Genomic DNA, 11,928 nt, shown 5'->3' with positions numbered 1-11,928 from the left:
TCTCAGGTAACAATATAAAAGGGAAACATGAATCTCAGAGCTCTCCCAAGACCTCGCTGCGACTATTTTTGGACTCTGCGCTCATCTCGGCTCATCTCTTCCGACTCTCTTACAGTTCCCCTCTCATGCTTCTCTAAAATGCTTGCTCACTCCGAGCCACTTGTTTATCAGTCTAATGTTTGTTCTTGTCAGGCACAATATGTTCTCTCTCAGCAGCAGTCTACTCCGTTATTCTTCTTCTAGCCCCTGGGCTGTTCTTAGTCAGTCCGTGTCCCCAAACACCCCTCTGCTGACCAATGGAGGGCTTTAACTATTTATGGCTTTTAGGTGTAGGCTTCATACAAGCAAATTAGGTAATGGGAGTGTATAGGCCATTTCAGGGGAAACCAAGTGTTAAGGTATTTTGTACATGCTAAGTGGAGCGAGGGGGGTTTTGTGCTATCACGGAGGAATTCTGAAGTTATTTTAAATGCAGAAGCATTTCTGTACAACATCATTCCATCATGAGTTGTGCAGTTATACTCAGGTTAAGGCTGACCCAGGATATAAAGAACTGATATCATCCTGTAAGCAATCGCTGAATGAATCTTAGTGTGAAGCAGCACAAATGCAACTTGCTTAGAAGCTTCTGGACCAAAACAAATTTTCCTTTTTTCATTGCTGTTCACTTGAGATGAGATTTCACACCATTAGCCCCCCACCCACCTCACACCACCCATGGACCATAAATATTTCAACCTCTCAATCTATATTCATTATAAAACACATGCCCAATGCAATATGTGGTTGTGAGGACACAGGGCTTTTATTTATTCATCTTATTTATTTATATTTCTTTCCTGAGGGCGAGACGTTGGGTTCTCTCCATCTGTGCTGATTGCCGGCTATTACAGAGCACTTAGAGCCTCCTCTGAACTGGCCAGAGGGGAGCACAAGCCTCGAGAGATCCGCTCGCATCAGGGCTAAGAGGTGTGTGTGTGTGCTCTGTGTGTTTTTGCGAGGAGGAGATAACATAAAGTGATCACAAAAGTGTTAGTGAACATAAATATCTGGAAGGAAAGATAAAAGAGTGTAAATATGAATTAAGTTGTTTCATGTAGGATTTCTACTAGGATCTCATCAATTCCTCTGATGCTCAACAAATTAGTTTTCATACAAATTAAATGTATACTGACTGTTTGACATGTTCTCCCTACTCCCATTTTATAGCTGTCTGAGATTCAGATAAGCTTTCTCTGGTAATGTCTGAGTTACTTTATGCCAATTTTAACCTTAGAGCAAAACTTCATAATCCTTTAAGTTTTTTTTTTTATCCTTTCCACACACATGGACACAGGCATCATAGTCTTGTTTAAATAGCAAGAGTGCTAGCATGAGCTATTTTGCAAAATACTATGGGCTACACTCAAAACATGCCAGATGCAAGGAACACAATTTTCATCCCTATATCTGTGTGTGTAATGTAATAATTAGTACATGCTGCAGCCTATTGCTGTGCTTTCTGTTGTAGTCAATCCAGAGGCCACATTTATGACCAAACTAGGAAATAAGGGTTGTATTATAGGTGCAGACAAACTGCTGTCAAACACAACACATGAAGGACTAATATTTTAGCAAATTATATTTTTTTAAATTAGGATTATTTCAACTTAACTGGTACGCAAACACAACTGTGCATGAACAACAGTTGTGTTTTCTGTAATGCAGAAGGCTCCATTTAAACACTCAACATCTCCATTAGTTCTGCCGATTAACCTCCTACAAGTATTTATTCATGATTGGCAACCAGTTTTTCTTCTCTGCCAGTTGTTTCCCATATTTATTTTTGAATTGCCTAAACCAGCGAATCAACTGTTCAGCAACACCAGCAGCAAAATGTCAAAAACTGCTCCTCTGGGTTTTTCTGCTAGCTGAATTTCCTGGCTAGTTCTGCTGAAAGAGCTGTCCATCTAATTGAGAAGCCAGTGGAGCTTTGGCATTGACAGTACAGTAATGTATCCAACATTCTCAATAGCAAAAAGTGCCTGACTGAACAATTTTTATTTCATTTCATACTGTGCATTACCAGCTAATGTTGCAGTAGTTACTTTCCTAATTGTGTAATAACAACAAAAATCAGATGTTTAATTCAAAAAGTTGTAGTTGGAGCTAAACAGGTGTGCCATTTCAAGAATGTTTTGACAAAAGTGGTAGATACTATCTGTAAAACCAACCTTATGTACCATCATTGAAAGGATCACTATATCCTTGTGCCCTCAGTCCAAGTATTACTTGCCCAGTATGCTCCAGTTTTTTGTCCAAGCTCTATTCTATCCACTTGATCCTTTGAGATCTTGATGGTGGTTGGCTGATCTTTGGGGACTGGGTTTCGCTGCAGCTGTTTATTCAGCAGCATCAAGTGAAGCTGTAAATGGCGGCAGACCAGTGTCTCTCTGGTCTCCTGGGACTTACTGTGTGTTATGTCACTATAGAGGCATGCAGGTCGGCTCTGCTACAGGCACAGTACATGTTCTGCTCTGCTTAGATCTGGTTGACCGCATCCTGTGGTACAAGATCGTCAAGGTGTGTGTAGGAGGGTTGAATGACTGTGTGGAAGGTGTATGTGGCCATCTTTATGTATCTCTGGTTGTACAGTTATGTGAAAAAGCATGTGTATCCTATTAAATGTATTGCCTTTTTTGACATGTTTGGAAATATTTGGATTACTGTCGGTGCCTACAGATAAATGTGATATACCTATTGACTTACACATAAATAAGAATTTTGTACTCTTCTGTATTCATGATTTAAATTAATAAAAGATAGATCAGTCACACAGAAAAGTACAGTACACCAGCATATGTTTCACACCTTAAAATCAGGGGTTCCAGATTTGGTGACAATGATTATATTAGAACATCTTCTTTAAACCTCTGTTAATTGTGCTCTGCTCTTCTCTTTGCTAATGAAGAAAATGATACCAATATTCAAAGATTTAAAGAGCTCTTCAAGAAAAATAAAGAAAGCAAATGTCCCTGGCCAGGCATCTAAACAGATCCCCAAATCTTTAGCCCTGCAAATTCAGCAGATGTTGATACAAAAGAAAATCACCAAGAACCTAAAATTTCATAGAATCTGCAGGTAACTGTTGGTGGCAAAGTGCATGTGTCTACGATCGAGATTGCATAAATTTGACTTGTATGTGAAGCAGGGCAGAAGCCTGTACTGTTTAAAAAGAACATTAGAGTGTTGTGGTGGAAACGTTATGCTTTTGGGATGCTTCGCTGCCTCAAGAACTACACAGCCTAAAGTTGTTTATTCAGCTATGAATTCTGCATCATACCAAAGAGTGCTTGAAGATAATGTGAGACCATTTTTCTGAAAGCTTAAGCTGAACCTGAAGTGCATCATTCAAAAGGATTATGATACTAAGAACGCAACCAAATCCACAAAGGAATGGCTCGAAAGGAAGCTGTGGAGGGTATTGGAATGGCCTAGCAAAAGCTTAGGTTTGAATCACCTTGAAGTGTTGTTGCAGGATTTTAAATAGGCAGTGTATGCATGTTTACATGGAAGAGTGGTCAAAAACTTCAGCAAGCCACTGTCAAACACTGGTGAACAATCGTGTAAAATCGTTTCTGCTTAAGTGGACAATATTAGCTTGTATACCAAGGCTATACTTGTATCATTAAAGCATTACAACATAAAAACTACAGATTGGTGGAGTGACTAACAGTGATCTCATTATCATTACTGTGTAAAGTTTTGCTTTAAGACTTTGGCTCCTGGCTTTTATGTGGATGTTACTTTGACACACACATCCACCTAAACAAGCTTCACCCCCATATATCAAGAACACTCCCTGAAATCTGTAGCCTGCCCCAGCGAGACAGTGGACCATGCCAAAATGCAAAAACAGTTTGAAGAACTCGACCAAGAACTCAAAGTGTTGCCCTGGCCACCAAACTCCCCGAATCCCAATCTGATCAAGCATCCATGAGATGCACCAAAACATGCCCAACCTACAGCCACAAAAGGATCTGCTGCGTACATACATGTACATCACATACATACTAGGAACACCAATTTAGGTAAAGGTATTTTAAGTTACTTTTGTTGCCGATCAGTTTACTTTTTCCACCTAAAAATATTACATCTGTTGATATTTTTGTTAAATAATCAACTGAAAAAATATATTTCCTTTTGATGTTGTCCAACTACAACACCTTTATCTGTAGGGACTCTTAGAGAGTTGCAGATTTGCTTGTTCATCTGTGTAAAAAAGGCAACAGTATACTTTATATGTCTCATAACTGCAAATGTTTTCAAGGACAGAAAACCAATGTGAGCACTAGGATTGAACTATATGACTTTATTAATCCTGGTAATTTAACTTTAAGATATGTACAACTACCGTGGGACCCAAAGCCTAGAAACTATCAGTAACACAAGAACCTCTAATTCAGCCCGAGGGATCAAACATAGGCTTAACTGTCGTGATAATATGCAATTAAGATTAAAGCATTCAAATGAAATACAAACAGACTGTAAGTTATGCTGGTTTGTTGAGGACAGTGATAGATGGTGGTAATTTAAAGGATGCAGAGAGAGGGAAGCAGAAAAAGTTAGGATACTCTGACAACTGTATCTGTTGTTAATGGACCTATATTGACTATCAGAATGGAACCACATTGAGTATTCCATGTCTACACATAGTGGCGCTCATTCTCTGGTGTTCTGGATAAGTGTTGACACCCCCCAACCTCACTCAAATGCATCCCCCCAGACTTAAAGCATCCCTCCACTGGCCTCCTGTCCTTCTCCTTCTTCTTCCTTCTCCTCTTTCCTCTGCCTCCATCCTTCCATCGTACCTATTGATTGGCCAATAATGTGTTTTCAGTGGTAGATTAATGGCACATTATCCTGACAAGGGTGTCTGAGGGGACAGGACGTGAGGGAGCGTGTTAGAGATGATGCTCTTTAATTGATATACAGTCTGTGTGGGTTGGTGTGTGCATGTGTGTGATTTTTAAAACGTAATGAAATAGATTGCGTTTCGGTTGCAAAATGAAAAGTACTTTATTCTAATAAATAAAGAACTACTTTGCCTGTTGACATGACAAGGTGAGAAAAAGCTTGCATCACTAATATGTGACATTGTGAAACTTGAGGCACAGGAGCTTTTTCAATTTTTTTTTTAGTTTTGTTAAGGATTTTTTTAAAATTTTTTTGCAGTCTACATTGAACCAGTAATTTTTAAAGTGGCATTTAAGCTAATTCAACAAAGACAAAATGCAAAAATGTGCACACATGGATGACGGTGTTAGACAGTCTGTTGCATGTTTCATGACTTTGATCCATAGTGAAATATTTCGACAGCTACAACATGGATTGCAATTGAGTCCTGTCATTTTTTATCAGCGCTACAATGACACTGACAAAGTGACACTCAGATCAGAATGCGAAGCTATTCTTAAAATCTGAATAACTTAAAATGTAGTAATATTTCTGTTAGACTCGAGTGCACTTTGTTTTTAGTTCTAATTATGAAATGTTAACATGGTTAACTAAAAACGTAATATGTTAAATCTGCTTTACACTGCATTTTAGCTTTGTCACTGTAAGCATATTACTATGCTAAAATTACTATTTATCACAAAGCAGGTGGCTAAAGATGCAAATGGGGGACTCTCGCAAAGGTGTCAGACCATATCTGAAAATAGTTTAAGCAATTTAACACAGAAAGGAAAAAACAGCACACAAGGTGACAAAGCAGCAAATGGGATGATGCATATTGCAGTGCCATATAAATTTCACATTAGTATATATTTGTTCAATCAAGTAAATGCACAGAAATGTTATTTAATTCACACACATAGACACGAAAACTTTAGTCTACTTTATAGAGTATGGAAGTCTTTCATTTAAATTTATGTGTTTTTACTCTCACTTAGCTCGCCTTGCAATCAATTTTTGCACTCAGTCCAATTTGGTCTCATTTTCTCTCGTCCCTACACTCTCTCACCTCTTATCCACGTCTCTGTATCACTTGCTTTTATCTGATTTCATCCCCTCTGGCATCTTTCAATTTCCTCGAGCAATTTGCATTATGAAAAAGAGAGGGAGGGGAGGTGCAGAGGGGTGGTGTCTAAATAAGCAGATCAATAGGCCATCAAACAGTCTTTAAGTGTGACACACACAGACCTTATGTCTCAGATTTCCACCTCTAACTAATAGCCTTGTTGGTTACTTTACAGTGTGCTGTGTCATGTAGTTTTGGTCTTCGGTTGCCCTGCAGTGCTTTGGGACACTCCAGGGAATTCATACGCAGACTTTACAGTGTCGGCTGATGCTGGAGGGAACAACCACAAATTCTTTTCATGTGTTTTGTTTTTCAGTGTGTCGTGTTTTATCAGAATTGTTGAGGAAATGAAAGCTGTGGTTGATATGAATCTTTCTTCATTGGAAAATTTATTTCACTGAAAAAAATGTTTGTGGCAACGATAATAGGGCTGACAACCAAAGAAACTTGTTGACTGATCAGCTGGTCACGGAAGAGGAAAAAATCTGCACATTATCTTTAGATTAAATAAAGCTCCCTCTACTGCTCACCTTCTTAGCCTAAATGAATAAATAAGCATAAAAAGCTAGTATTTGAAGCATATTAAACCATGCTGACCTTTTTATTTTATACTGAAATGTTATCTTGGAGCAGACCAACATACACCTGCCTATTCAAACAGAACTTAACTCAATCTCAAAACAAGAGCTATTGAGGAATATGATGCAGACAAATTATACACCTACCATTTTTAGATGATCTGCCAAGTTTTAGTGGTTCGCTTTTGAAATGCAGGTGTTGTTTGTGAAGTTTATACTCCACTTTTTGGTAATCTGTTTTAACAAAATCAATTAGTCTGGTGAAGAAGTTAGACCTAGCAGTCTACATTAGGTTGGACCAGTTCAAAGTGTTCTCGGGTAGTTTGTCCCTCCAGCAGCCCAACATATCGGTTTAATCCTGGAAGGCTATTGATGTAGCAATGAAAGCAAGGCAGCTGATTATCTGACAAGTCACAATTTGGTCAGTTGAGAGCAGACCAACCAACCAGTTGACCACATGACCTGGAGACAGCCTTAAAATATATACACACTGGCCTGTAGATCCTAAAATAGAACTTCGGTATAAAATCTTCCTTGTGAAACCTTTTGGTCACAGTCGTTTCTGTGTTTCTGTGTCACTGAAATATGTTAGAGGACTGTCTCTCCCATCATCTTAGGCGATGACCTTTGTCAGATGACAGGGAGAGGTCAACAGAGGTTAAAGTACAGGGTGAGCTGAGAAAGGGGGCCTCCACCTAGTCATGCAGAAAGGAGCTGCCAGAGTTTTACACCGGGATAATATGAACACACACACTTAGAGCTGACCTCCACCCAACAGGAACAGCTCTTCCTTGCTTCTGACCAGCCAAACCTCGGCTATAGAGAGTCACAGACCCATGCAGAAATACAAATGTGATCGTAGTTTTTCCAACACAAACACACACTCATCAGCTGGTTCTGAGCGATATCTTCCCCCCCCCCATTCAGGCATAATCGCACACAGTCGGGCTTCAGTGCACAGATTACTGTGATGAACTATGACAAGGCAAGAGGCGAGAGGGAAGCACAGCAAGAATGGGAGAGGAGGATGGAGTGACAAAATGAAAAGAGCACAGTAGTAGAAGCAATTAACACTTCTTATGACAAGTATTGAGCTAAAGTAGTGCATTTGAAGCATAATGAATCAAGTTTTACAACAAAAGATTTACCTTGTTCTCTGCAGTCCAATGGTTGAACCTCGGTGCCTCGACTACAATATGATCCCCATTAACAACAACTCAATGTTGATAATATGCAGTTTGGCCACACCTCGTATCTTGACAGTCTGCCATCATGTCTGAGCTGGTAGCCGCTGGGGATTGTGGGTACTGAGCAATGGTGTGACTCTCTAGCAGCTCTGAAACACGAGACGGCCTGCCGGACATAGCAGACCTCTTTTTCTTCGGTGAATACACATACGGAGATAACACTCTGAATCACACACACAATGATGCATGTGAATGCCTCCGAGATTTCTTTATTATTCGCCAAAAAAGGAACGATAATGAATGCATTGTGTCCTGGTTTTTAATGTGATGTTCTGTTTACATCAGAAATGCTCCTATACCTTCATAGTCCAAATGCTATATTCAGTGTGACTCATGTCTACATAATTAAAAATGTAAAGGTTAAGTGCTGTGGCAAAGTGCACTGAAGTATCAAAGGTCAGCCGACTTTCAATCCAGTCAATGCAGAAGGAGATTTTTATTCGAGGAGAAACAAGCGTGACTCTTATTTTTCTTTAACACTGGATAATTTTTATATTAGATCTTGGTTTAAAACATGATCTATTGTGTTTAGTTCTGTGTGATGAATCCTGTGAGCCAAGCTGAGGGTATTCATTTTGTGTCAGAAGCACTGTGAGGCTCTGTCGTAATGATTTTAAATGTGTTGAAGATCAGTGTGAGCCACATAAAATAAACACCAAGAGAATGCCGCACGGTATTTTGCCCCTCAAGTATTTTTCCAGAAAATGTTTGCTTTTCAGTGAGGAATAAAATTGGGTTAACTTACATAATATTGACCATTTGATATATCATATTGTGTAGTTTATGTAATGAATATATACATTATATCAGCAGATACAGGAAAAAAAAACACATTTAGGAATTGTTCATGCATTGAACATTATTCTGTAACTTTCAGTATTATTACAATTAAAATAAACCAGAGCTGATTATATATCCAGGGGTCACTGCTCGGTACTTTTTCTCTTTTAAATTTGTTCTTCGGACAGAATGATGAATACTTTAACATCCCACAAAGCACATGATGGGACAGTTAAGACATAGTATCAAAGAAACAGGAAATCTCGAAAGCAGACAGCCCCGTTTCTGGTTTTCGGTAAATCAATGTGGTGCATTAATTCACTGTGGAGTCTGAAGTGTGTTTCCTAAGCACAAACTCAGATCTTTTTGTACTGCAGCTGACTTGAAGCTATAGCTCATAAGGAATGAACCTTGGTTTGGCTTTATAGTGGAGCTCCAGCTGAGAATGGTGCAAGAGAAGAGTGACCACTGGTTGGGAAAATTTAGGTTTGCACCAAAACGTAGGAGGAGATGAGCCTCACCTCCTGTCTATCAGCCACTCCGTTCATGGATCAGTAGTTTTTCCCATTTGCTCTTCAGATATAGCATATTGAATAATGTATACACGAATAAATAAGGTATCCAGATGCAGTCACACAGAAACTTGGAACTAGATGACTCACTTCTTGTCTGAGTGTGTAAACATGCCCTGTGAAACACATATTGACATGCTGTATACATGCACTGATCCTTGAAATTTAGCAATAACAGATCAGTTTTTTTTTGAGGTGCAACAAAATTCATCTTAAATCACACTTAAATTTATCCAGTAATAGTTTATATCCCTAATATGCCAGTTATATCATCCGTTCTAAGTAAATGTCAATTTTCAAATTAACGTCCACCATTTTAGAATATTTTTCCCCAGATATACTGATGTTAATACAGTATACATGATCTTACAGTGTATGTGGTGTATATTATTCAGCTGATATAATGTATTTTATTCCTTTTTATAAACTACTTTCCTTGCAATTTAAGAAGCAATCTGCCAGTATTTTATGATAGCCTGACTTTTTGGAAAAAGCAAATGGGAATGTAAAGCAAATTGGGCCGATTGAAAAAGCAAGAATGGTGAAATTTAAGAGATCTACATAATTTTTTAAAGTTTTTGCTCAGTTTTTGCAACTTTGTATTACGTGTTCAAGCCATATCCTAACTCTGGTCATATTCTGTAAAAGTAAAATCCTCCTAGCACTTAATGCTAAAATCACAGAGGTCCCCCTCTCTGGATTGAGAAACTGAATAAACATGCATTTGTGTCCACAATGTTTACAGTTTCATGTAGTAATAAACCGGTGATTTCTGAAATACAATGTTCACCTCAAAATACTGAATCAATTCTGTAAAGTATTTCTTGAATGAAGATATTTTAATTACAGTTTCAGTAAAAGGTGTAATGAGCCTATAGGCAAAGTGGAATAAACGTAAGAATAGTAAGATACTCAGAAAAAATACACACATGCGTAAAACAGAATAAAATGTTAATTACATTCATTTAAATACATAGATAATTTCAGTAATTCAAAATTCATTATGATACTGGAAATGCATGCAAATAGGCTATAATTTCTTTGGTGGCTTAGGCTGCTGGAAATGCTGTTTTCGGTAGTAGTAGTAATAATAATAATAATAATAATAATAATAATAATGACGTAATGTAAACAATAACATGTTATAAATGATACTGGTTTAGGCCTCTCTCAGGCTGTCATTAGGGCAGCCTGGTGTTTTCTACAAACTGCTGTTTAACAATAGGTTTATTGCCAGGCCTTTACAAAATAACTGACTAAAAATAAATAATACCGAATCCGCTTATTTTTTCTGCGATATGTACCAACTCTGCTACTGTACTTGCAGTCTTCATAAAGAGCTAAGGCCGCAGCACCGGCCCCACCATCTAAACACCTTAAATGCTTGAAAGTTGGCAACAAACCACCAAAAAGTGTCTCTTTCACGCAGGGGAATGATTAAAACCATCATACGTCCCCGTCGTACAGGCTGAAGTACTTGCTGGCGTTTGAGAAGCAGAGATAAGGCGTGCTACTCCCTGGGTACACTACGGGCAGCGGCATGGGCAGCAGGCATCTCCCCAGCAGGTTGCTCTCTTTGTACAAGGCCGGGAGCTGCCCCACCACCACTGGCTTTCCAGTCTCGGGGAAATCGCTAACTGGTCCGTCGATTTCGGTCGAGATTTGTCGTTTCAATTTATTCCTGCGGTTCTGAAACCATATTTTCACCTGGGTCTCCGTGAGCTGAAGGGAACTGGCGAGACAAGCGCGCTCTGCGCTACTCAGATAGCGTTTCATGTCGAAGGTAGACTCCAACTGAAAAATCTGTCTCTTGGAAAAAATCGTGCGCGTTTTCTTTTTCGTGATCATTTTGCTTTTTTTCGCCGGGCTCCCTCCTTTGTGGAGCTCCGTGGCTGCGGTGGTGGAGCTGCTGTCGTCGCAGCTGCTGTCCCCGCTCTCGAAGCGCGCCTCCGCCGCCTGCCTCTGGCTCCCGCGGCTGATGATGACCGACTCCGTTGCTCCGCTGCAGTCGGTAATCAGCTCTGCAACGAAATGACACTTGGTTTAACCCGCTGTGGTTAAAGATCAAACTGTGCTGCTGCATTGACCTGAAACTGTGTACGGGCTGTGCGTAACGCTTGAACACCGATGACAGAAGGTCTGTAAACAAAGCGTTAATCAAGCTATAAATTCACCTAAACCCTCTTACCACTTTCGCAAAGTCTGCTGCCCGGGTCCTGCCTCAGCTGGGCTGCTTTACCCTCGTGGTGACCCTGGAAATCGTCTTTACGCATGGCCGTGGCCAGTTCATCCTGCAGTCCGGCAGGCTGACAGCTGTCACAGTTCCTCCCGCTGGTCTTGAGGTTGAGAATGTTGTCAATAGTGAATTTCAGAGAGGCGGCGGGTCGACATGGCGCTTCTACTTTGTTCATATTCTCCCAGGTGGTAGTCCTCTTTTGCTCACTTCCTCGGCTCCACTCGCCCTTAACTCTGAACCAGGACGTTAATCTCACCGCTAACGTCTCGACACCCCGCGTACCATAGCAGCAGCCACTGAGCAGACACTGCTGGGCTGCCTGTGCTCTGCTTGCACCGCTACTACACGCACGGGATGGAGCGCTTCGTCCTCGCCGATTGGTCCAGAGGAACGTTCGGTGCGAGCCAATGGCAGTGGGGGAACAGGAGGAAAAGGGAGGGCAGCAGAGGGTTGT

The 11,928-nt window shown here is 40.1% G+C and overlaps 1 protein-coding gene across 1 annotated transcript; it reads right to left on the bottom strand.

The window, feature by feature from the left end:
• Positions 1-10,056: 10,056 nt before the first annotated feature.
• On the bottom strand, positions 10,057-11,831 carry hmx4 (H6 family homeobox 4). The gene is made up of 2 exons (XM_023282584.3): positions 11,427-11,831; positions 10,057-11,259 (listed from the first exon to the last, which is right to left on the bottom strand). The coding sequence occupies exons 1-2, from the start codon at positions 11,647-11,649 to the stop codon at positions 10,685-10,687; spliced, it is 798 nt and encodes a 265-aa protein (XP_023138352.2). The 5' UTR covers positions 11,650-11,831; the 3' UTR covers positions 10,057-10,684.
• Positions 11,832-11,928: the final 97 nt, after the last annotated feature.

Source organism: Amphiprion ocellaris, chromosome 4 (assembly GCF_022539595.1).
Source record: "Amphiprion ocellaris isolate individual 3 ecotype Okinawa chromosome 4, ASM2253959v1, whole genome shotgun sequence".
NCBI lineage: Eukaryota > Metazoa > Chordata > Actinopteri > Pomacentridae > Amphiprion > Amphiprion ocellaris.
Note: the sequence above shows the minus strand (reverse complement) of the source record. Positions and strands in the feature narration are given on the sequence as shown.